We start from the raw sequence: 27,597 nt of genomic DNA on the forward strand, positions 1-27,597 counted from the left end.
TAAAGTACCCAGCACAAGTACTTGTGAGATGAGAAATGGTGCAGGTAGTTAGTTAAGTGTTAGTCACATAAAGAACAGGCAGCTTTTATGCCCGACTTTTAAAAATGTATTGCTTTATTTTCACATATCTTATATATATTTCAAAACCGTGATAATACACACATAATACATACATTTGTTTGTAGTTGTTGAGGTTTGTTATTATTGGCTGTCCTTGAATCTACTGGTGTGAGTGCCAGTGGTCCTGTGCTGTTGGTCAGAAGGAAGCAGCGAGGTGTCAGTAATAATCTGTGCCATCTTCAGCACCCTCTGCAGGGCTTCACCATCTTGAACCGGGTAGGTGCCATACCAGAATGTGATGTAGCCAGTGAGGATGGACTGCACTGTGTACCTGTAGCAATTTGGAAGAACAGACGGAGAAATCTGAGCTTTACTCAGATGTTGGAAGAAAAAGAGGTGCTGGCAAGCCTACTTCACAATAGCCAAAATGTCCATTTTCACTTCATTAGTAATGGTCACGCCAAGGACTTTAAAGCTACTCACACTCTCAACAGCATTCTCTCCAGTGCTGATGGCAGTATAGTCTGCTTTCTGAAGCCTGTGACCAGCCTACTGGTTTGGCTGATATTAAGAGTGAGATATTTTCTATCCTGGAAACACACTGTCAGCAAGTAAACCTCTTCTCTGTAAGCTGTCTTGTCATTGTTGATGATCAGCATATGATGGTGGTATCAGGAGCAGATTTAATGATGGAGTCGGAGCTGTATCTGGCCAGTCAGAAGTGAACAAGGAGTACCATGTGGTGGGCATGTGTTGAGGGTCACTGTGGAGGATGTGATGCTATCAGTTTGAACATGTCGAAATCTGTGCAAGCTGCTTATATGGAAACAACTACATTAATAAAACAGAATCTATGAACTGAGAATGTTTAAACTGCCATATTTTTAAAAAACTCATGTGTGCACTATCTTTTATTATAACTCATTTTTCTTGAACTGATAAGTAATTACATTATCTGGGTGGTTATAGAAACTGTTTTTTGGTGTTCTGATTAATTAATCTGTTGAAGCAAGAATTTCCAAAAGGTTTTATTTGTTTTTGTAAAGAATTTATATTTACATAAAGGTACATCTTTCCTAAACTGTTTCCTGCTGACATTATTAGAATACAAATCCAAACACACTTTTTTTTTTCTGGTTTCATATTGTAATAAATTAGGAGACAAATGAATAGTTTCACTTCTAAAGGCATGTAGATGATTCCCTACATAGCTCTGGCTCAATTCATACGGTTTGGCAAGAACATAAGAAAGCTACACATCATTGTTATTATGCTTATTCCAAAAATATTCTTAGAGATACAGTTCTAAAAGAATGCTATCTGGGATAACATCTTCTCATTTACACTTCTGAAACGTAACACTGTTGGAAGCATAGCTGGCATTAAACAGTGCCGAAAAGAGAAAAGCAATAGATGTTTAGAGATTTCAGCAATGTTTAATTTGAAGCCTCTGCACTTATAGTTCATTCAGATGAAAACTTTTGACATTCATTCCATTATACCTCATATATAATATTGTGAAAGATCAGCCTCGGCACAGAGAGACACACACTCTAAATGTACAAAACACGCACTGTTTATTGTACAACACACAAAGCCAACCGCAGTGCACAAAAACACCACACTAAGCTCAGTCCTTTTTCCTGTCTTCAGGCCACCTCCACTCCTCTCTCATTAGCTCCATCTTCTTCCACCAGACTCCGGCTCCCAAATCGAGTGAGGTGGCCCCTTTTATTTCGGCCCGGATGTGCTCCAGGTGCTCTGTAATGGTCTTCCGGCAGCACTTCCTGGTGTGGCAGATGTGCTGTCCTCCATGGCTCCAGGACCATCCAGGTGCCCCCTGGTGGTGGACACGGATCCCCACAGGGTTAAGCTTCCCAGCTCCATCTCCGTGGCCCTGATGGAATCCGGGGGCTGCCCTCTTATGCCCCCTGGGAAAGATAGTGCCCCTCTCCCAGTCCTTCCTTTCTTCCAGGTGTCCCAGTGGGGCAGGATCCCTGGTCGTCTGCCACAATATATATATATATATATATATATATATATATATATATATATATATGTATGTATGTTACCACCATTTGAAGTGGCCAATATACATCATGAGCACTAATGTTGATCTGATCCACACCTAGCTGAATGGCACAGACACTTCTTTTCTAGGTACTGGTAAAACTTGGGTAGAATCTTGGGTAAGACTTTATTAGTGGCAGCAGTAATAGGAGTGGTAACATTGTCATACTTGCATGTCCAAACTGCAAGAAACACATTGCCATTCTCCAGCTCTATGATAAACCAGAATGCTTTAAAAATGCAGTATGCTTTTAATTTAATAAAACACACAATTCAGCCTACCCCATGTAAAACCTTATGGAAAAGAACCTGAGGGACTACAGTATAGTTATAAATAAAAACTAAATCAACAGCAATTAAAAACCCAATTCATAACTTTACGTCAAGAGAAAACAAGACCAGACACTTAAACACGGTTAAGCACCACATGGTCCATTTCATAGAGTTAATGTCGGTAAAACTAGTTTTACAAAGCATTAGGGTCTCACAAACAGACATAGTTGAAGAGCAGATGTCATAAAACTAAATAAACAATTATAAAACAAAGACTTGTCATGGAGTAAGCTGTGCAGAGAGATGCTGGCATTAAGACTTTATTGACTAATAGCAGGTATTTGTGACAGAAAAACCAAACTAATGCGAATATCATACATGGTCCAATTCAGGGCCCTAGCAATTGCATTTTGAAGATTTTAAATAAAGCACCTTGTTACAGTTTTATTAAATCAAAATGTATTTAATACATTGGCAGAACTATAAACATTTTTAACAATACAATGTATATTCATCAGTCATGTCTCTTTTACATCCTCATGTTCTGGAAGAAAATAGTTCACCTTAAATCTTAATGCCTCACTTGTTGCACTGCAAATGATCCCTCTTTCAATAAATGGACCTAAAACAGAAGACCAAATAATGTACAATAAATGTAAAAATATTAGTTACACTTGCATTTGTCTAATCAGCTCACTCCTAATGTTTACTTTTCATACATATTAAGCTACTGAGAAAGCACGTGTGCATGAAGACCCATGTATGCCTTATTTTATGACATCAGTAGCACGTACACAAAATCTGATGTCCCCAAAAGACCTAGACTGCCAGGGAAAGTTTGTTGTCCACTGTAAATTAGTGTGATTGTTTCCATGGAGATGTAATACATAGCTAATTAAGAAAAATAATACTGTAAATGTTCCAGCCTTTACATTTTATCAATTTTATTACATAAGTGATTTCCCTAAGGCTGAATAAAATATAGTTTGAATTTAGATGTGATTTGAGTTATGAACATTAAAGCTAGCAAATGCTAACTAATCATCTTAAACAGAATACAGTAAACATTTAATGTGCAACTTCTCTGTAAAGCAAACAAGTATTTATAACAACATATTCTGCTTGATATTTGATTTGCTGATGAATAAACACCTGACTCTGACATCATTAATTAATTTAAGGCATTAATACAGTGTAGTCTTGTTTAGTGAAGGTTTATGCTGCTATGCAAACATACAGTACCTTCCATTTGAAAGATACTGATAAGAAGTTATAAACAAAATATTATTTATACACAGAAGGTTTATAATGAAAGGTGATAGTTCCAGCGTCAAACCAGTTTATGACATAATGAATTCTATGAATCTGTATATGCACTATTGTGTAGTTTTTAACATAACATTTTAGATACATTTTTTTCACAGTACTTAATGTGATTGTAATTTACTGGTCTGGTACTTCTAAAAATCACCCTTAGTGTGTCTGGCTAATAATCTAATTAGTATGCCTTTATAAATAATGATGACAGTTTTTAATGAGCTCCTCTAGGTTACTGTGAGGGAAGAAAATGGAATTCTACTGACTCCTTAGTAATGCTTGAATTATCTTCTGTACCTCTAAAAATTAATTGTACAGAGCTCTTCCAAAATAAGTGTCTTTTAATTTCGCACAACTCTAAAAATAAAAGGAGAAAAATAATGATGACTGTGAAAATCATTTTATTTAGACATCTTAATAAAAATGTTCATTATAACGCTGTTGAAAAATTTGCTTATTTACCAAAAGGAACAAATGTAATGAGAAATTATCTTTAGAAAGACAGGCTCATTAAAAGCAGACCCCAAAAAAATCTTCTAAACCAGTTCAGTTTTTTTTTCATGCTTTAGAAATATAAAATGTTCTAGCAGGAGTGACATCAACATAACAAATAGAGATACTAGACACTGACTGCAGATCTCTAGAGTCTTTCATTCAGCTTATAGCATTTCCAAACGGTGCATAACCAGACATTTACTTTTTCTCCTAATATATACCAGCATCTTTTTTGTTAACTTTTACCTATTTCTTTCAAACTTACTACACATTATTATTATACTGTATCTTAACAAATTACCAGTGCTCAGCAGTTAAACAGCCACCTTAAAAAATACACCTTCCTATCCTGTATGAACAACGCATAAATCTTTTATACCCACTGGTCATAATGGGAGAAATGGTTTAAATATTGCCATTTACAATCTGATCTGTGATTGTTTTTTTTTGAGGGGAGACTAAGGACTTACAACTATGGATTTTATCTGACACATGGCTTCTGAAGTAAAATCGTAGATACTGATTTTCCTTTCAACCAATTTGTTTCAGTTTACTGAATCACTTAGTGAAGATAGAATTGCATTGCAGCATGCTGTACTTCTCAGGAAAACGTAGAGAGATTCATAATAAAGCCATATATCAAAAAAAAGTAAAACTTTCTACTTCACCTTAGTTTATATGATTATCTCTTATGCATGTAAGCACCATAAAGGATAGGAATGGTATTCCTGGTGGGTGAAATCTTGCCCGGCTGGGAGGCTGAAATGGAACAGCAATGTGAATGGAGTTGCCACCGAGTTGGGATAGTTCAAAATTCTGATTCTGAATTGTACCAAAAGCAGTTCAGATCCCAGTACAAAATGTGGCAGTGCTCCTCAGGACTTTTAGTTCTTAAGGTCAGCCCTGTGGAGGTCCTTGGGTGCTGCCAGGGGGCGCTGTGAGGAAAGGACTCCCTGTTGGGTGCAACCTCTGTGTGGCCTGGAAATGTTTCAATCATGCAATGCTATGGTACCAGAAGTTCTTCCAGGTCCAAGATAACAGAAAGCGTTTCAGCTTACCCTGTGAGTAAGAGCTGGGAGGAAGAAGACAATACCCACAGAGGAGGAGTGGAAGGAGATGGGAAAGTATTTGGCTGTATTGAACCCACTTTGAAAAGCCTGTTAAGGTACTGTGATAAAATAAAATTGTAATTAAGCCTGGGATTGTGTCCGTGGCAGTGGGGCTTCACTAGCACTCCCTAAAGTTCACAGCTGTAACAGTCAAAAGTGAAGTGAATGGATACAGGTGGTGTATTATGTATTTCATTTTCTATAACACATATTGCAGTCATGAGAGATGAAACGAAATGGCAATAGTGATTCATTTTTTATAAGCTACATGGCATCAGCTGAAAACTTCTTGTATCCTTTTCATTATAAACACAAAAAATAACTCAACAATTGTGTTCCCAGGGTTCATCTGCCAGACTTCAACAAGAAAGAATGAGAATGGAATCATCTGGTTATACTAATAAGAACTACTGTATATTAGAAAGTTACATATCCTTGATAAAACATATTTACAAAAACATCCCACATACCGTAACTCGCTGGTTTGTGTGAGCACACATCTTTAATGATTGCACTCATGTTAGCAATTATCTTATCTTTTTCCATATCAAGCTGAAAGAGACACAAACAAAATTATTTTATTGAAATGCGTTTTAAGCCATATTCAAAATAGCAATTTCAAACATACAGACCAAAAAGTAATATATCTGATTCAAGTTTTTATTGGTTACCTGTTTATTACCAGAGATTATTTTTTATAGGTTATTAACAAAAGAAATATCACATTTACTTGCTGCCTCATTTTAGTCAAATAACATGGTTACTCGAATACAATGAGAAAATTCTGTTATGTAACACTTAAAATCAGACAAAATTAAATAAATATGTTTTGATAAATAATTCAAACTTTATTTTTTTAGCAAGCAGTACTCTCATTTTAATGTTGTCTATAATGAACATTCTCCACAGTAATGACTCAACAACCAACCAGCTTTTATTTTATAGAGCACATCTTTACTTTACAAGCACTAAGCTGAATACAATTTGTGAAAGTACAAAAGCAGAATTCAATTTGTATAAGGACTTTCTAGAAGTGTAATACAGGCTGGTTAAGTGACATACTCAGGATGACAAAGTGTTGCAGAACCAGAGACTGAACTGATAAACTTGGGGTTAAAAGTCCAATGCCTTTCACACTAGACCACAGTGCTTACTTGAACATTGCCATTCCCTGCAAGGCTATGAGTCATTTAATCTCTTATGACAGACTACCTTTTACACCTTCTCTCCTTTTGTTGATCTCTGCTGCTTGGTGAGAAGAGGGGTTTAAATATGATTGTTGGAAGGATCTTCTACTATGTATCTGTGTTTGCAGACTTAAAATTTATGTAATGTACAGATATTTTAATACTAAAAAAATACCATACTCCTTATTCTATGTCATGGCACGTACACACTAAACAATAACCTGGACTTTTTTCAATTACAGTGAAACCTTGGATTGCGAATAACTTGGTTTGCAAGAGTTTTGCAAGACAAGCTAAAATTTTTAATAAATTTTAACTTGATAAACGAGCGAGGTCTTTCAATATGAATAGTACATATATGCTCTGTCCGCTGAGCGTCACGTGGGGATTGTGGGTAGCTGTCTCCCATGCTCGTTCTCTGTCGGTATGTCTCACTTTTATAGTCAATATCCATATAGGCGTATACTGTTTACTATAGAATGGTGACCGTGTGTGTGTGTGCTGTAACGTGTAAGTCTCTGTCTTGCACCACAAAACACGAGGCTGAGTCTCAGTACTTAAGCAAAACCAGCTTTATTCAGCATGATACAGGAACAGCACGTTTATTTATTGTAGCAGGATCTACCGCTCTCCTATACAGCAATCTGGCAGGGTCGTGACCAAGTTAGTGGCTAAGTAATACTGTGTCCTTGCATCACAAATAGACAGCAGGTGCTTATAGCTTGACCGCAATCTTTTCTGATTCTCTTTTACGGCGAACTTCTTAAGTGTTGTCCCGTTGGGGGTCCCAAAACAGTTTAGAAACCTCACAGTGCGTAAAGCATTTTTTTCATTTTGTGTCCAAGTGTAGTGACTCTTCAGGCAAAAGCAACTGTCATTGGATAGGTTTCTTTGTTAAAGTCGCAAAAAAAGAAAAAGATTCCAGGGAGCCAACAGATACCTGTGATTCCGTTAGTTAGAGTGAAGATTTTGTATTAATCATTTTTATATAAATGTTTGTGGGTTATAAAATGAATTTATCTGAGTTTCCATTATTTCTTATGGAGAAATTCGCTTTGATATACGAGTGCTTTGAATTACAAGCACATTTCCAGAACGAATTTTGCTCGCAAACCGAGGTTCCACTGTACTATTATTATTATTTTCAGAGTTACTGAGAATTTCTTAAATCATTGAACATGTACAGTACAGTACATGAGTTATTAAGTTTATCCCTCACTGTTGATAGAGATATCATGGCCTGCTTGTGGCAGCTAGTTTCAACAGCCTGATTCTGGCCACTGAGCCTATATTTGATCAACACATATTCCTCTTCAGGGCTTTAAATTTCAATGTGATCACAATTTAGTAATGGTGGCAACTGTGGGCTGAAGTCAGATTTGGTGTGCCTTTGGCATTATTGTGTTAATCTCTATGTTGACTTGATTATTTACTTGGTGAGTCTGAACCATTATTGCACATGTTGAGTTTCAAACATTCATTTTATATTAATCTAGACATTTAGCAGAATTTCATTCGTTTTCAAACTTGAGTTGCACTGCTTTGTCTTAACCAGAAGGATTTAATGCACTCTGTCTTAAGCTTTGGAAAAAAATACAAGATGTCTCTAGAGGTTATGCTCCACCATTGTTACGGAATTGAATGTTTAAACAAATACACAAAACAAAAAAATTATAAACATTTTAAATAAAAGGAGAAATGGATTGTACAATGACTACAGCTACTTTTTAACAGCTATGAGCTCCCATAGTCCACGTCCAGTTGCATGTAGGAGCAGAGGACTAGGAAGAGGCAATCCTGATGCAGCACATACAAAAGCTGCCCAATCCGCACAAAGTGGGGGTAGAGGAGTCTCCCAATGAGACTGCATCTTTGTAAGGTCTCAGGTCTGCCAATGGCTAGCAGCCCTTAGTTGCTAAACCACAGAATGGACTCCTGGCCTGAGACACAGGGCTTGCTAGAAATTGTATGTAGACTATGTGGTTCAAAGTGTCACCACCAATCAAAAGAAGCATTAGCAGTAGTATTACTGTAATATGAAATGGGTCTAAGAAAGCATTGAATAAAAACAGAATACCTAGAACATAAAAAGTTGTTTAGACAGTTATATTATTTAGCAGTTTGTAATAAAACCAAATTCTCCCATGGCAGTTACATGAAGTGATTAACAGATTTTGATGAAATCTTCAAGACTCCAACAAACATATAGTTTGCATACATTTTGCAAAGAAAACTGTCCTAATATTGTAGTTGCCTTCGAAATATCTCTATTATCCCCTATGCCTTTACAAGTATTGTAGGCTTCCAAAATCTTTGATGACAAATTAATAACAATACCATCTGTCAGGCAGACCAAAGTTTGAGAGACTCAAAAATGTATCTCTGATATGGATATGGCAAACAATGGAGAACCACAAGGAACAGTCCTGTCTCCTTTTCTCTTCACTATGTAAACCTTCAACTATGAATATAACACCACACCATGTCACTTGCATGAAAAGCGTGAAGGGGTTGAGTATATGAGTCAAGAAAGAATTGTGGGCAACTTAACATCAGAAAAACCAATGAGCTGGTTATTGACTGCACCAAAGAACCACTATGCCTGATTACTAGTCAGGGAGTGGATGTGGAGGTGATGCATTGCAAATACTAGGGAATCCACATCAATGACAGACTGGGCTGGTCTCATAATACAGAGGAACTATATAAAAAGGGCAGTAAAGACTCTTTTTTTTCTTAGGAGACTGTGTTCCTTTAAGGTGGGTACTGATATCCTTTACTTACTCCTAACACTGTGATGGCCAGTGCAACTGTCTACGCTGTGGTGTGCTGGGTTGGTAACATCACTTCACTAGAGGCCCACCAAATCAATAAGCTAATTAAAAAAGGCAGGCTCGGTTATGGGACATACTCTCAACCCCCTAGAGGTAATAGCAAAGTAGAGAATGAAAACAAAACTGATGGTCATTATGAATAATGCTGCAAATCTCTGAGTACTCAGTGCTAGTGCGCTAACAAATTATACAGCAGAAGTGTGACAAGAAACGCTACTGGGGCAACTTTATACCCCAAGAAAAATGGCTGTATAATGTCATAATGCGACTTAAACTGCCAAGTCAGAAGTTTCCTTTCTTTTTAGTTATTCTGGTGCACATTTGAGAGGTGTTTGTTGTTTATCATAATATAATATTACAGGTGCATCTCAATAAATTACAATATCATCGAAAAGTTAATTTATTTCAGTAATTCAATTCAAAAAGTGAAACTCATTTATATAGATTCATTACAAACAAAGGGATACATTTCAAGCATTTATTTCTTTTCATTTTGCTGTTTAAGGCTTATAGCTAATGAAAACAGAAAATTCAGTATCTCAGAAAATGAGAATATTGTGAAAGAGGCACAGAATCCAGGTTGCTTGAGGTCCAGTGTGAAGTTTCCACAGCCAGTGATGATTTGGGGAGCCATGTCATCTGCTAGTGTTGGTCCACTGTGTTTTATCAACTCCAAAGTCAGCACAGCCATCTACCAGGAAATTGTAGAGCATTTCATGCTTCCCTCTGCTGACAAGGTTTATGGAAATTCTGATTTCATTTTCCAGCAGGACTGGCACCTGCCCACACTGCCAAAAGTACCAATATCTGGTTTAATGACCATGGTATCACTGTGCTTGATTGGCCAGCAAACTCGCCTGACCAAAACCTCATAGAGAATCTATGGGGTATTGTCAAGAGGAAGATGAGAGACACCAGACCCAACAATGCAGACGAGCTGAAGGCCACAGTCAAAGCATCCTGGGATTCCACAACACCTCAGCAGTGCCAGAGGCTGATCACCTCCATGCCACATTGCATTGATGTAGTAATTCATGCAAAAGGAGCCCCGACCAAGTATTGAGTGTGTACATGGACATACTTTTCAGTAGGCCAACATTTCTGTATTAATTTTTTTTTTTTATTGGTCTTATGTAATATTTGAATTTTCTGAGATACTGAATTTTGAGTTTTCATTATCTGTAAGCCATTATCAGCAAAATGAAAAGAAATAAACGCTTGAAATATATCACTCTGTGTGTAATGAATCTATATAATATAGGAGTTTTTTTGATGATGTTTTACTTTATTGAGATTTACCTGTACATATTTATTTATTTATTGAGGTTCTGTTAACAGCTAAATTTCCCCCTGGGGACAAATTATGTAGCTTACAGACATATAAATATAAACTTACATTTGAGGTTTATATATAACATACAGAAATATGTTAAAATAAATTACTTATTAATATAAGCATGACAAAAGTGATCACTGGTAAACATCACTTTTTAAACGTCAACAAATTTCTGTCTCTCTTCTACTTGCACTCTTCTGCCACAGACAGTAATGGTAATAGGAAGTCTAATAATGTAGTTGAAAGACAGATCAGGGTCAGAGAAGCTGGAAAGTCAAAAAGAAACCAAAACGACAAAGCAGAAACAGCACCCAACACTGCAAAATAATCTTTCAGATAATAATCTTTATATGTTCTCCATGTCATGAAATATTAACACTTCAGGGTATCAATTGAACGCAAAGGAACACATTGCTAACTATAAAATGACAATTCGTTTAATAAAAAAAAGAAAAACTCAAAATGGCGGGACAAGATTTCAATAAACAAAATGGTGGCAGATAAAAATGTATTTAAAATCATACAAAAATAAGTCCCAATGATCACAGAACTAATATTCATAAACCAAACTGGAGAAAATCATTCTTAGCACACTGTGAAAAAATACTTTTGATTGCAACAGGTTTTGTAACAGGGAGCAAATGATTAAAAAAACAAACAAAAACAACAGGGGTAATCTGACATCTTTCCAAACAGCTGCTGGAATCATAAAAATATATTCAGGAAATATAATAGTGTAGCATCTCACTAGCAATAAATAGGTATGTTTAAAAGGAAGATGAGGCAAGTGAATTTCTGAACAAAGACATCTGCATCCAATGGCAGATCACCATGCTAATTAATAATATTTTTACAAAATATTCAAATAAACTGTAGTTTTACTACTCATTTAATTCATTTATAAGCTTAGAGTACAGTTGACAATGACAGAGATACTATATTAATTCAAAATTACATGCAATATGAACATACATGTACAGATTTGTCTATACTGTACTTCAATTCATTCTGTCCATATTGTATCCCACTTATCCAGTTTGAAGTCAAGGGGAGCCACAGCCTATCCAGGCAGAACTGAGTACAGGGAAGGAATCAACTCTGGACAGGATGCCAGTCCATCAAAAGACATACTTGACATACACCCACACTCACCCTTTATCTCTTTATTTGAATAGGTTCTTAAAGCTTAAGTATGAACATATAAAGCCAAAAATCATTTGACAAACAACATACATTCCAGGGAAAATTATGCTCTATGGTCCATGGTTAGTTGGTGAAAAACAAAAAAGTGTAAAAATGATAAAATAATTGTGAAGATATAGATGAAGTACAGATATTAAGCTCCATTCAAAAAACTGAGAAAATGACACAACATAAACAACAACACAACAAACCTGAAAATAATTTAAATTGGCAATAAACTTGATACACTCAAAATAAAATGCATATATACTCACAATTTCCTTTCCTAATATGAGGCATCAAATAAGCATATTTAAAAAAAAAAAACTCAACTCTCCTCAGGTTGAAGGAAGGTAAGTCCTTTCACTAAGTGTTTCACAATTCAGCAGCAGACATAGCCCGAATCTCTCTTTCTTGCTCTTTACTGCGGGTCTTGCAGTAAATGGAGCACAAAAGCAGTACGCAAATTACTAGATAGATGGTGACGACAAGCCATATTAGGAAGGTAAAGACAGCAAAGCAAGGCAAACAAGCAAATTCCCAAAAAGTTTGATTAGTCATGTCAATATCTAATGTTTTTCAGAATTACATTTGAGAAAATATTGCATATACATGCTAAGGCCAAATAATTGATCCTCCAGAACACCAGGAACCTGGTAAATTAGCTAAGATCACTTAGAAAATTAGCAATTGAAGGCTGCTGGCATTATTCCCACTGTTGTCGATATGACTGGCTGCTACGGCGCAGACAAGTGGCAATGCAGCTGTGAAACCTAGGCAAACAAGAAGTATGTCCAATAACGCAGCAAAGCTGCCACTCCTCCTGGCCTCAAAGACTTTAAGATGAAGGAATACAGTCAAGGTTATTACAGCTTCAAAATTAATTGCTCCAATATGGAAATCATCATTAAGGAGCAATGTTTGGTTAGCTTTAATCCAAATCAAACCAGACTCCATGAAGAAGCACATGATTATAATTCACTTTAGCAGTTAAACAATAACCAAATATAATTAAACTAGTTTGGCAAGCAATAATGAATTAGGGTGGGTGGATCACATAAATTTTCTTTTATGGCTTTGGCAATATAATTTAACTGTACTAAAACTGGGATTGAAACAAAACTAATATTTCCTCTTTCCTGGTTTAAATGAAGCAATACCATAAAGTGATTTAATTTATTCTTAAGAAGCAAAATTCACAATTAGTGTGTTATGGACTGAATAAATCACTAGTATAATACGGTCTTATTCATTTCCTTCATTGAGTACTTGCATGTTTTGAAAGAGAAGGATAATCTGACCTTTTTGAATATGCTGATTATTTAACTATTCACTTTCAAATGTAAAGATAAGAATTAAATAATAGAATTTTAAATACTAGACAAAGGTTAGGTATTTGAAGCAACTGAAAACCCAGCATTGCCTTGAATGGCATAGTCAGTGCACTTTTATAAACTCTCACTACAAACTGAAGGGCAGAACTATTTGCTGTTGCATTTTTGAAACACTCAGGCTAAATGTAGTACAAGAAATCGGTTTACCTATATTATTATAAGAGAACGATTACTAAAGGAATGTTTTAGTTCAATGTATTTAATAACTATGCATTTTTTATTTTAATACAAAACATTTGCAATGACTGCGGTGGGCTGGCGCCCTTCCCGGGGTTTGTTCCTGCCTTGCACTGGCTGGGATTGGCTCCAGCAGACCCCCGTGACCCTGTAGTTAGGATATAGCGGATTGGACAATGACTGACTAACATTTGCAATGAGCTTTAAAAATATTATTATCAACTATAGTTATTTAAAATTCAAAACAGATGAATCCACCAATGATACTGTATATATTTTTCACATCTTAACTTCGAAAATCATAAGCGACAATACCTTGACAGCTTATTATCAAAAGGCTGCTCTGAATGTTTTTAACACCTACAAGCATACATTTGAAGAAAATCAAATTAGAATCCACACCTACCATTCCAATCTTTGTTTTGATGTAACAATCATTCTCCACCATGTATTCAGAACAAGTCTTAAAATGCTCAAGCATTTTGGGAATGTTTGTCCCAACTGAACCTATAGATTGGAGATGATAAAAAAAAAAAAAGTTCACAAAAGCTCTGTGAAAATTGTAGCTGTTTATTGACTGGATTTAATTTTACCAGAACATTTAAAATCAAAACTAAACTAAAACGACAGTCTGCAAATACAAATAAGAAATGAAATGCAAATGAACAAATTCAGAGCCACATTTACCACATTACAAGATGCATTTAAAATGTCAGTTATGTCTACACTGTCTATCCGTCTGTTGTCCTGTTTTTTCCAATATGGAAAGCTAAAGTTTTACATTGCTAGTACTGGGCACAAAGCATGAACTAACTCTGATTGGGACATCAGTCTGTAACAATTAAAACACTCGGCAATTAATTAATCTTCAGCCAGTTAACATAAGGAAAACATGAAACTCCACAAAGACCATGACCAGGTCAGAAATCAAACCCACCTTATTAGATTCGGAAGCATTATGCCACCCTCTGCTTATGACCCTGCCAAGTTTCTTCGACTTTACTTTAGTTCTTACTTTTATTTATATTATCTGTTTATTACCTACCGTGCTTGTGTTTTTAATATTTTAATTATTTATTACATTTTTGATATTCAAATTAATATTATTGCCCTTTATGCTCCACTGTTACCAAAGGTTAGGAGAGTTAAGCACACATAACTGATGATGTGAACAATGATCTAAAACACAGAATTATGGACCATTAATAATATGCTTCTGTGGGGCTACTTTTTGTATTTGAACAAGTGTGCTCGGTTAAACAATTATGACAAACACTAGGCTAAAGGGGGACTGTTAACATCACTGTTGGTAAATTCATTTGCACACAAAACGGTGAACTGGGCAAATATAGCTGAGCAACATGAATTGACTTAAGAAGAACACACAAACCACATACACCAAATGGTTCATACTGATTTATTCTATAACTAAATGGCAATAATCACTGGCAACTGAAAAAATATATTATTATTTAGTAAAAAAAAGTTAATTTTGTTTGTCAATGATGCCTTGCAGTAAGGAGACCTGGGTTCACTTCCCGGGTCCTCCCTGCATGGAGTTTGCATGTTCTCCCTGTATGTGCGTGGGTTTCCTCCAGGTGCTCCAGTTTCCTCCCACAGTCCAAAGACATGTAGGTTAATGTGTGTGTGTGTGTGCGTGTGTGTGTGCACCCTGCAGTGGGCTGGTGCCCTGCCCGGGATTTGTTTCCTGCCTTGCGCCCTGTGTTGGTTGGGATTGGCTCCAGCAGACCCCTGTGACCCCGTAGTTAGGATACAGTGGGTTGGATAATGGATGGATGGATATGTCAATGAAAGTAATTACAAATCCTTTAGCTCAACTTACACTTCAGCCAGAAAAATCAGATGCACAAATGTGATATCGCTACTGGTAATCATTTGACAAGATAATAAAGCTATCTAGCTTTCTTTTTATTTTCACTTTTGCCTGTGGCACAGCTGAATTTTATAAAAGAAAAAAAATAAAGCCTGAACCAAACACAGTTTAGGGCAACACAAAACAATGATGAGTACATACATACATAGTACAAGCAGAAACAAATGAATATACTATTCTAAGGAGTGGACTTATGAAGGGCAGCCTTTGTGCATCATATGCTGTTAATTAATTTCTATCTTGTTTACTGAAGTTTTAAAAGCACCTAAATACCATTATCAATAAAATCCCACCCCTTAAATTCTGGGATAAGCAGAAACCCATTAAATTTTGGCATTTAAGTCAAAGCTGAATACTGTAATCATTAATATGATAGTGTACAGTATGTGCTTGTTAGCACTGTTCTTTAAGCTCTAAAGAGATAACTCAAAATATTGAGAATATTTTCTCTTTAGATACATTCACACTGTAGCTCAATTCTAATTTAATCACTAATACGTGGCACATACCCAAATCTTTTCAGATGAATATGAAAGGCAAAAGACTCACATAACATCAGAACTTTTCAGATGAGATTTGGAACAGTTTCATAGGTGCTACTAAATCTAACAGAAGCACATTGTATGCGAATCGAATGTGACCTGTGTCTGAACATTTCCCTTGGAATTGTCTGAAAATTTTATGAAACCTACGTCACATCCGTGCATTGAAAATTAAGATGGATAACAGTACTGACTCAAAATACTAAAGGAAAGAGAGCAAGGTGGCTGATTTAATAGGCATTGGGATGCCTACTAGCAGCCAACAGAACTCAACTGATATTTTTTTTTGATGGAAATGGCACAACTCATGCTTATTATTTTTCTGAAAGAGTCATATGTTGACAGAAATAACTGAATATTCCCTTGGACATTCTGAAACTGTCAAACCAATATTTTCCATTCAAACCCTCTACTCCTCACTTCCACCAGTGCTATAGCTTATTCATATTTCTATGTAGAGTTATGGAAGTGATAATTCCACTCAAAGTAAAAACTATGATCTTTCTTTTTCTACTTCTTTTCAATGCTATCATGAGCTAATTTATTTGCAGGCATACTGCAGTGAAAACAGTGTTAAGTAGTGCAGTAGCCAGCATGCTGTTGGGACTCATGGTCTATTGCCTGTGTCAGACACACTTGATTTTTGTTAATTTTGAACATGTGGGGCACACATACACTATTCATTTCAAAAAGAAAGATTTATCCAATAGACAGCTGAAGCCGATGTCACATTACATGACTTCTAGTCAGAGGTGATGCCAGATCTGACAAATGCAGATGCTGATCTTGTTGCCAGTCAGTTACATAACTAGAAATTGTTTGGCATGTCAAATTAGACAATTTTGTGATGACTTTCCATCACCATTTCACATTTTCAAACTACTGTGGGCATGCCCTCTTTTCTAACAGCCAATAATGTGCTGCCTGATGTAGTCATTTCTTATGCAAAAGGTTTACTCTTGTGGTACAGAAAACATGAGATGTCAGACACACGAGCCTCTCTTCTGTTTGTGAGGTCCAAGACACCTGAATTCCTTCCCCCTTCATTGCATTGTTTGTCACTTCTCACATACACAAAGCCTGCCCCTGATTTTTGACAAAATAAAACCTGACAAAGTTGCAGACTAACTGGACTGAGTCAATGGGTATGTTACACCACACTACTGTTATGAAAACACGCTGTGACTGCCTCTAACTGGTTAAGATTATGCAAATGAAGTCTACAACTGAAAATCACTTGAAAAATCATGTAATGTGACATGGCCTTAAAGCAAGCCTAACACATGACCAACCTATCACAAAGTCACAATTGAACATTTCTTGTTTTTCAAATTAAAAAAAATCCATCAGCCTAATGCCAAATGACAATTGAGTAAAAAACATTTGCATTTAGTTTTGCCCTTTTCAAACAAAATATGCAAACATTTTAGATAGACTACCACTCTAGTGATTTTGAAATTGATTAAGCAGGGTTGAGAATTGTGCATATCACACTGTTATCGATGTGATCATTAATTTTCTAATATAACAGTAAATGTAACTTACACATTTCTAAGCTGCAGGAGGAAACCAGAGTACATTTAGAAAACGCACATAAACATGAGGAAAAGATGCAGGCTTCAAACTGTGATTAGCCTGGTATTGAACCTGGGATCTTGCAGCCAGGAAACAGCTACAGTAAAAACTAATCTTTCATTAATACTTTCCTATACAGTGAGAGGAACAAAATTATAAGCAAATGACGAGAAACAAACAAATGTACTATTCTAAGGGGTGGACTTATGAAGGTAGGCCTGGCCCACAAGCAATTTTTTTTAGTTTTATACAGCAAAAAGAAAATATCCTGATGGCTGAAAATACCATAAAAGTAAATATCCACCAGCATACTCAGCTCTTAAACCTTTACCTTTGTCAGACAAGATGATTACAGATGTCAAGTGCCATAAAAACCCCTCTGCACACAGAAACAGGTTTCACTTCAAAGGTAGACTCAGCTAGATGACTATTAAAAAATATTCTGTATTAAAAGAAAGACTAGTTTAAACCTGTTTGTTAAGGAAGTATTAAAGTTGAAACTGATTCATGTTTAAGCAGCATTTTTGAAGAAAACTAATAAGACAAGACTAACTAATTCTGTGTGCAGAGAAACAGAGTTTAATACTCACCTCTTTTACTTTTAGGAAACACTTTCCGTAGCTTATTTTTTAGGCCCATTATTTTTGGAAGAATCGCTGGAACTGCTATATAAAAATCAGCACTTATTTCATCATCCAAAATCTGGAATTCAAAACAGCTCATTATTATGTATAAAATAACCAAAAACCTATCTTCAGAGACGCTAAGGTCTTTAATACACAATTCTCTATATTGCACATACCTTCTGGACAAGTTCTTCGCCTCCTACAAAAGACGCACCATTCTTCTCAGCAACTTCAGTTTCTTCAGGATTCTTTGAAACATTAAAAAAAGACTAATTAAAGCAAACAGAAAACTAAAGTTGTGCATGGTAAAATTAAATTACAGATTGACTAATTAAATTAAGGTGCAAGTAAAAAAACTTCCTAAAGATAATATACAGTATACAGTACATTTTCTATTCGTAAAAAGCTATTGATAATGTATTCTAAATTAAAGAATAGCTATCAGCATAATATAGTTAATTAAAAATTTTTAATCCTCATAATATATTGAGAAGCATCAACTGTAAATATGTGGGAACTGTTGGTTTTAGATGTTCAATACAAGAAAAGCGGAAGAGAGCTTGATTAAAGTGGTAACCTCATTACTAAATAGAATAAGTAAATATGGATCTTGAAAGCAATTTCACACAGTAAGTTTAATAACCAAAACTTTTTTGACTAATTGACTTCATGTAATGTGTCAGCAAACCAAACTGTTTTATTTCTTTTGTTTGGACTTTTAATAATTTGTATTTTTTCTTCAAAACAATTATCTGAATAATTTAAAATTTAAAAGATATTGATTTAATATTTTATAAATCCTATCAATTATTAATTATTTAATTTAAATAAAATCAATAAATGTTTAATTGGTAACTTTATATGTGTATTTCATGTGTTTACCATAATAAGAACAATCAGCTTGAACTGATAGCAATTATCAGGTTTTAAGAATTTTTCTAAATTTGGCTATGCCAAATTTCTTTTCATTGATTTCTGCCAGTAGAACATATAAAACATATAGTATATACTGTAATACATATACTGTATATGTGTATTGTCACACACGCATGTTTAGGAGACAAATAAAGGGCCTGAGTAAATGTGATTCCACGCCGGAAAAGGGAGTGGCGAAGTGTACTAATTCTCTCTCTCTCTACACACCATTCTAGGGAAATCCCGCCCGGCTCTGTGGCAGCCAACGATGTCACTTCCAACTCTGGCCCTGATGACATCACTTCCCTTACTGGCCTTTAAAGCCGCCATCTTGTTGATACTAAATCAGTTCTGTTTTGGACTCAGTCGTGTGAACATGTCTTTTTCCTTAAATAACAGCAGATGTCAATTGCCTTCAAAATATACATTTTTCATTTAAAACACCAAGTTTAAAAATACTTTGTCAGTAAATATAACTTAATGTTTGTTAACTAACCTCTGTGAACACAAGCACCTTGTTGAGATCTTCCTTCAAAGGATGCGGCAAGTTAATGGTACTGACAAATGAATCCACTTTTTTCTAAAAACAAGTAATACCACTTCATTGTTAATGGTGCAAAAATAGTTTATAAATTATTAATAAAAAGTAATGACCACCCAAAAAGCATACATATATTAACAAAAAAGAGAGTTTTTTGGTCTTTTTCAATTTGGTAATTAACATAAACATGTTAACGATGAGGTACTGTGTATTGTATTTAGCTATACAGCAGGTAACAATATATTGTTATTTTAATGTAATGCTCCAAAAAGTATTAGCCTAATTTCATAAAAATCTGCCTCTGCATGTTTGTCATAACTTGAACCATCTGCAAAACACATGCATAAATCAGACACAAATATAAAAATTGATTGATTTACATTTATGAAGAGAGTAACACCAACAAATCATGGTACTTTAAAGTAACATAGATTTTCAATTCACTTTTTACATACTGTACTGCAGCACTTAAGGTTTTAATCAATACTGGAAGTACAACAGATCAGAATGACCTCAAGCGAAGATACTTACAACAAATGCCATATAATATTACATCAAATAAGAAGCAACCATTTGTGCTTATGTATTATTATGTATGTTGGTATTTTCACATTTGTGATTTTTGGAAAAATGCAGTAAAATAAACTGTACACAGAACAAATAAATACATTTTAAACTTGTAAAAATGTATTATTTAAAGATACTGCATTTTCAGAGTAAGTGCTTTAAAATGTTTTAAATACTTTAAACCTATCCCCAGCCTGCAAACACAGAATGCATCAGTAACTACTCATTATTCATCCTTTTGAAACTTGTTATTAAGCACGGTTATGAGAGAAGAGAAAGCTCCATAAGAATGTGAATGCCCCAGAGTGTTTTATATCACTTTCCTTTCCTGTATGGACAGGTACATTTCCATTATAGAATGTATAAAGGCCCCTTTAAATCCCCATATCTTAAACACTTACAAACACAGTCATTTTTGTTTTTGCAGTAATCATTCTAAATCCAGTAATTCTTCCTCTCATAAATGCTTTCTGTAGTTTAATATGAAATCATACTGAATGCTCTGGACATTTTGAAATATATAGATATATCAATATGTGAATTCCAACATGGGCATGTTACTTCAAAATGCCAAACCATTTTGAAAAAAGCTGAAGAAAGAGCAGGTTTATATTTTGATTAATTCACTTTGTATTTCCTGACTTGAATATCTAAGTTGTAGTAGCAGAAGCAGAGATATTTTCATGCATACAACACTGTACAGTGAAATTCTTACTTGCATGTCTGCACTGCATGCAGCATGTTGGTACTCTCTGGCACAATTTTAAACAAGAACATAAAAGTACGATTTACATATATTTATATTTAGTCATTGTCAACCTCACATATCCAGTGTTCTCAATTAAAATTTGTTAGCTTGTTGTGTGTAGAATCTCCACATTCTCCTTATGTCTGTGTGGATCTTTCTTTGGGCACTCCAGTTTTCCAACATTATACTTTCTCAAAGACAGGTTAGTTTAAATGACAACTGTGCAACTGGCTGAGCATGAATATTATTTGCATGACCTGCCCATGTCTGTGTGTGTATCTGGATATTTCAATCCCTGCTTACTGTCCCAAAACTGTGTAAAACAAATTAGAAGGCAATTTTGTATTGGCCTGATGTATGAATGTCTCGCTGTAAGCTTCTGAGGGAACAGCATTCCATTCAGAGTTGGTTCAGATATGCCAGGATAGGCTCTAGTTCCATATGATTCTGCGCTGGACCAACTAAGGTCCGAAAATGGAAGAATGGAAGGACATTTAGAAACTAATTTTTCTCAAATATAATGTCAACACGTGATATTCTATTAATAACATGGTAAAATCATTTATTAGTAAAGTTAATGTAATTTTACTTCTGCTATGGGTAAAGCATGACTTAACTTTTAAAAATGTATTAGTGAAAAAGCCAATGTGCATGTTGTTCTATCTCACCAAGCGCCAAACCCCTAAACACGATCACACCAAGTCCAGGGTTCAAATAATGGAAGATTTTATTATACAGTACAATTCCTGCACAAAGTTGCACAAACAACCACATTTTCTCTCTCCACTATCCCTCTCCTTTTACCACTGCACTGTCCTCCTCCAGTTGAGTGTTGCTCCATATCCTCTCAGCTCCGACTCGCCCGAGTAAGGGGGTACAGTCCCTTTTATTAAGGATCCGGGAGTACTTCCGGTGTCAGGGCTACTGCCCGATGGAAGCACTTACAGGTCATGTAAAAGTCCATTACAGTTGGGAGCTTGTCTACCTGCGGCACTGCAGCACCCTCTTGCGGCACCCAGTGACACCAACAGGGCTGCTCTGCCGGACTACATCTCCCGTCATGCCCTGCTGGTTTACCACTGGATACCGATATCCGGGGTCGCTGCCATCTAGCATATTGGGAGAGTAAAAAGCCAAAATCTTTCATCGTCCAGGATGCCCGTCAAGCCCATCTATACTCAGTAATAAACTAGCTGCTGAAAAATCTGATCCTGTTTTATATTTTTTTCTGGAATAAAGATTTGCACAGCTATTAAATTAGCCAGCAATTTTTTTTTCATTTTATGTCTTATTAATTTACTACATTATTAATTATTTTTGTTATAATCAACTGAGTTTTGAATCAAATGAACATGTATTACACATGCAAACACAAGTGACCGCTCATATATTGAAAAGATCAAAGGCTGGCACCTTACACTTCTACATGGGCATGATCAGAGATCAGAGAATGTTATTTTCTATGCCAAAAACATTGTGCTAAAGATAAATCCTAATATATTTCAAGTGCTACTTCTTAGATGTCTTTATAGAACTCCCTAGGCCCTCCTAGAACTTCCTAGACTGTTTTGCTATTTGGTGTATAAATAAACTGCCCATTCAAAAAAACAGACAAATTTAATAGACTCAACTGCATGTAATATAAACCAAATCACTAAGTTTTTAAGTGAAAAACTCAGTTGCATTACCTTGGTTTAAACTTTAATATTTCCTAACTGCAGCAGCACACAGAGATAACTAATTGGTATAAAGATTTGCTGTAAACAAATTGTGTAATTTAAAAGGTTTGAATTCTGCAAACTCTGAATGTTCTTGTGACTGTTTGAATTTTTCTGTAGGTCTCTAGTTTTCTTTACAAATTGCAAAGATGTGTGCATTGGTGACTCGGGATTGACCAGGTGTGGGTTAAGGGTGGTTGTGCATGTGGAGGAAGAGTGTGACCTGTGATGGATGGGTACAGATTTGTTTACTGTCCTGTATCCTATGGTACTTGGAAAGTCTTCAAACCCTGCAATCTTGAACTTCATAAAAGCAGGTTCAACAATGGATGATGGAGCACTTTCATCTATATGTAATATGACTGTCAAAAAAAGAAATATATTATATGCACTCTCCTGTGACAAATATTGGTGTGGAACATCCATCCCTCTATCCATTATCCAACCCGCTATATCCTAGCTACAGGGTCACGGGGGTCTGCTGGAGCCAATTCCAGCCAACACAGGACGCAAGGCAGGAAACAAACCATCTACCAGAAATAGGATTATAAGAAAACAATGTTCAACAATTCCTATGAAACTTCTGTCAGCATCTGACCAAGTAATTTACACCTGGGTAAGGCATTTAATTGTTTGATTATATAAAACATTTTAATGTGGTGAGATTTCCTCTTAGGGCCTTAGCTAGAGTACATACAGGATTATTAAAATAATTAATAAAGATCTTGTTAACAAAGATTTAGCAAATATGCCAAGCTCACTGCTCCAACAACTTTAGCAAAGGTATGTGTATATTTTCAAAAATCTCGTAACATTTAGTGTGTTTGGCTCTCTAACCAAAGCATAATGTGGTTTACATTCTTTCAAGAACTGAAGTCCTGTACTTTGCATCTTAATAGAAATGATTTCTGTCCACTACTGTTTTATTTTGAAAGGATCCCTTTAACTTTAAATATTCTACAAATGCACAATAATCAGTTTAAATTAGATCCACTTGGTACACACTATGATAAATATTCAATAATTATAAATTTAAAGATTTAGAAGGGCTGTGTGCAAGTATTATAAATCTCAACATATTAATAGTCTGGATTTTTAATATATCTAGATAAGGGGTCTAAACTTTTTCTAACAGACCAAGCTAAATGTAAAAAGTTAAGATGCCTACATTAGTAATATCCTATAGCTTGGAACTAAATTTTTATGACAAGTGAGCAAACTAGATGCTTGAACTATGCTGGGTTGATAATTGCACTTTATCCACATTAGTAACATGGCAGTCAAACTAAAACAATAATTTATTTGAAGCTTTCCTTTATCTATTACTTATTTTCTTTCCCTTACTACACACTTAAATATTAAACATTTTTGTCTTTATTACAAATATCCTATTCTAGTTAACTGAGATAACCAAGTATTGTGCTTTCAAAAAGAAAGGGACAGAAAGTAATGTTACAAAAAACGCCAAAACAAATAAAATCAAATTAAATTGTTCTACTTCATATTAATTTACTATAAAACACATGATTTATTTTGACAGAAAATTGTCATTGCCAATTAATAACTACATCATTCTATTCAAAGAAACACAAACAAATTTTCCTAGTTTGTGATTCAAACAATAATTTAAAACAGGAAAAGCTACCAGACGTGTTATTGTTTGCATGTTTCTTTTACAAAATTATTAAAACATGTTCAGAGAACAATTACTTTTAGTTGCAAAGCAAATCAAAAAAGTTAAAAGTAACTTACTTTTTTTTCAAGCTTCATATCAAGCCTCAGATTAATATAAACATATTGCTTGGGGTCAGTGAAATCTAATTCCTGGAACTTTTTTAATTTCTGTATCGCTACATCAATTTCATAGACTGGCTTTGGATAATATTTTGTCAAATACACATCATCAGTGGGTATCCAAGCAGTCAGTCCATATGGCTTGTGCCGAGTCAAATCTGCTCTTTTCTCTTCTATAGCCTTTCGTTGTTTTTCCTTTTTATTTTGTTCCACCTCTTTCTTTGCAGGTCTGTGGCAATAAAAACAGTAAAAATTATGAAAATGACAATAAAGCCTTAATTTTTTAAAAGCTCAACTAGTTTATTAATTTAAGTAATTATTAGTAAATAGATAGCCTTACACATGGTAATTTCATTAAAACAATTAATTATATACCCTGCATTGGGTGGTCTGTAACATACTTGTCCTAAACTTAAAATTTTGGGACAAATATACAGTGCAATTCAATTTCAAACAACTTACTTCCCTTGCTAAGAGTTCTATATACTGATTTACACAAAATACCAAATTAATTTTAAAAAATCCCAAAAACGTAAAGAAGTGAGAAACCTAGAATATTAATTCCTTGCATCTCTAAACTGAGAAATTTGGACTACAAATTAGTTTTTTGTCATATACATTCATCAGTGGGTTTCTAAGCGGTTAGTCCAAATGGCCTGTGGTTAAGTCAAAAAGGCTGTGACTGATAGCTAAATTTTGTCCATATTAGCAGCACAGCACTCAAAAATAAAAGCAAAATTGGTGCTTTTCTTCATTTATTATGCATCTTTCAGATAAAAGTAATCTTACAGTTGTAAGCTTTTCACTTTTCATATTTTATATATGGAGCAGTAGTGAGATATAAAAAATCTAATTAAAGTTTTCAATGGAAACACGCATTCAGAAACCCCTAAAACATGTCTTGCACATTTTGGAAAACTGTTTTCGTGTTACAAATTTTGTGTTCTGTAACACAAGAACATTTAGCCTTAAGAGCTGTTTAGGTTTTGGGTAAATTCTAACTATTCAACTTTGAACTTTTAAAGTTAAACATTTCTAAAGATGATACCAAACAAGTCAAATTTCTGCTTAGAAGTTCACAAAACAGAAATTCAAATGTAAGACTTAGAAAGAAGGAAACAACAAAAGAAAGGGAAAGAAATTTGAACTTTGAAATCAAAAGCATCAGTTTTTAAAGTTCAAAATTTTAAAACACAATAATCACACGAAACCGATCTTTAATTACTATTTTATGCAATTATTAAGTAACCCATTATAAATTTCGCTTTAAAACAGATTAACATGTGAAAACTAAACTTCAGTTGTGTTAGATCTTCCATATATTTTGGTATTTCTACACTTTATACTGTATCCATGTTGTACATATGGAGAAAGTCATCTGGTAGTCACATTAGATTTTTTTTGAGACAGATACATTCATGTTGTAAAAGCATTAAAACAACCTTTTAATTTAGTACCAAGAAAGAATTATTTTTCAAATTTATTTATTTTCATGAAAGACATACAACTGAAAAGTCCTGTCTGATGAATCACACTAGAATCACTCATATGTACTAAACTGACATGGAAACAGATAACAAGGATTGCTCATGATATACTGTTATACATTATTTATTTACCACTTGTGCCTGTAGATTTGGGCACTGTCATCTTGGAAAGGTCCACTTCCATCATAGTGGATGAATACAAGTACACACAGTTTATTTTCTGTTTATTCTCACATACACTACATGCAAAGGTGGAGGCACTCCTGGCAAACAACTTATGTTGTTGACATCATTATTAAAAAAGATGAAATAATAAGTCAATATAACTTCAACAGCAAACAAACTAAAACAATGGCATTTTCAAGTCAATAGACTGTGAGGGCCATTTCAAAATATTCACCATGTTTCTTGTAGTTACTCATTGTAGATTTTAAAAAGTGTTTTTGAATGTGCCTTGTTGTAGAAGCCATCGTTTATTCAGCTTCAATTTCCTGATCAGCTGATATTTTACATTACAATTTGCTGATATTTAGTCGAATCCATTCTTCCTTATAATCTCAAAATGTTTCCTATGCCACTAGCTGCCACACAACTTGTAAGCATAACAGATCTACCCCAGTACTTAACAGATAACAAGCTGATCTTTTCTTCAAATGCTTTTCTTTTTTCCACTCCAAATGAACCTTCTGTGGCCAATAATTTGATTTTATCTCCATGATCTGTCCACTGCACTTTGATCACAAAGAGCATTGTCTTAATTATGTAAAACAACATCTGCATAAGACAAAAGCATTTTGAAACAGATTGCAAGATACAGTTTACTTCTGATGGCTTTTCCATGAATGCCATGGCCATGTAAATAATGCTGCACAGTACAGCACTGTACCACCTCTCCTTTTTCAGCCTAATCTACCTGCAGGTCACTGGCAGTCATATAGGGGTTTTGCTTAGCACTTCCTACACAGTATATAAACTTTTCTATTGGTCAGTTCCCTCAGTCTTTAAGATGCTGTCTAAACCTCAGTGGTTTCCCTTAACTGTCATTTGTTAAGGTCATTTCAGACTGTGGCAACTGCTAGCTGGAAGTAACTCAATATCTTGCTATACAGTAGCCTTCCCCTGCCCTGTAGGCATCAATCAGTTTAATTATCAGATCTTCTGTCAGTTCCTTACAAGAGCCCATACTTATTCAGTGTTGTGCAATGTTTAAGAGGCAACAAATTTATTTGGCTCTTGAATTGAGACAATTCTTGGCCAGACTAACACTTAATAAGCTAACGCAGACCAAACTAATGACCTAACGAGTACAGAATGTAAAGGGTGTAAATGCCACATTTACTGTTTTTATTTATTTTTATACTGCTTTAGTTTATCAGATAAATTATAACAGTACATTCATATCTTCATACAAATTACACTGTATTATTGTGTTTTATGTCAAAGTTGTATTTACTATTGTTTCCTTCAAATGACAACAAAATTTGCAATTTGTGCAAGGCTGTCTTAAAAGTTGCAAGGAACTGTACCCGTCATACCTAGTAAAATCTAATTAATGAGAGGAAAATGCAACAGAACACTGAATGCTTAAAAAAAAAAAACACACACACACACACACACACAATACTTAGGATTTTTGCATACATGTACCACCAAACCAGTCCCCATACACATGTACTAGCAGGTTCAAGTATCTCAAAGATATGCCAGGGCATTATTTACAGTTCTTGTAGACTTTGTTTGCCTTGTCACACAAATC

At 34.9% G+C, this 27,597-nt stretch overlaps 1 protein-coding gene across 1 annotated transcript in view; it reads right to left on the minus strand.

The window, feature by feature from the left end:
• Nucleotides 1–2,343: 2,343 nt before the first annotated feature.
• mrpl1 (mitochondrial ribosomal protein L1) overlaps nucleotides 2,344–27,597 on the minus strand; it is a 37,947-nt gene continuing 12,693 nt past the window's right edge. The window contains exons 3-9 of the mRNA XM_039758546.1: nucleotides 24,313–24,583; nucleotides 19,483–19,566; nucleotides 18,248–18,319; nucleotides 18,036–18,147; nucleotides 13,841–13,941; nucleotides 5,795–5,876; nucleotides 2,344–3,025 (exon numbers count right to left, since the gene is read on the minus strand). Coding sequence (XP_039614480.1) covers nucleotides 2,922–3,025; nucleotides 5,795–5,876; nucleotides 13,841–13,941; nucleotides 18,036–18,147; nucleotides 18,248–18,319; nucleotides 19,483–19,566; nucleotides 24,313–24,583 — 826 coding nt within the window. The 3' untranslated portion in view covers nucleotides 2,344–2,921. The remainder of the gene's footprint in view (nucleotides 3,026–5,794; nucleotides 5,877–13,840; nucleotides 13,942–18,035; nucleotides 18,148–18,247; nucleotides 18,320–19,482; nucleotides 19,567–24,312; nucleotides 24,584–27,597) is intronic.

This window comes from Polypterus senegalus, chromosome 7, assembly GCF_016835505.1.
Source record: "Polypterus senegalus isolate Bchr_013 chromosome 7, ASM1683550v1, whole genome shotgun sequence".
Classification (NCBI taxonomy): Eukaryota; Metazoa; Chordata; class Cladistia; order Polypteriformes; family Polypteridae; genus Polypterus; species Polypterus senegalus.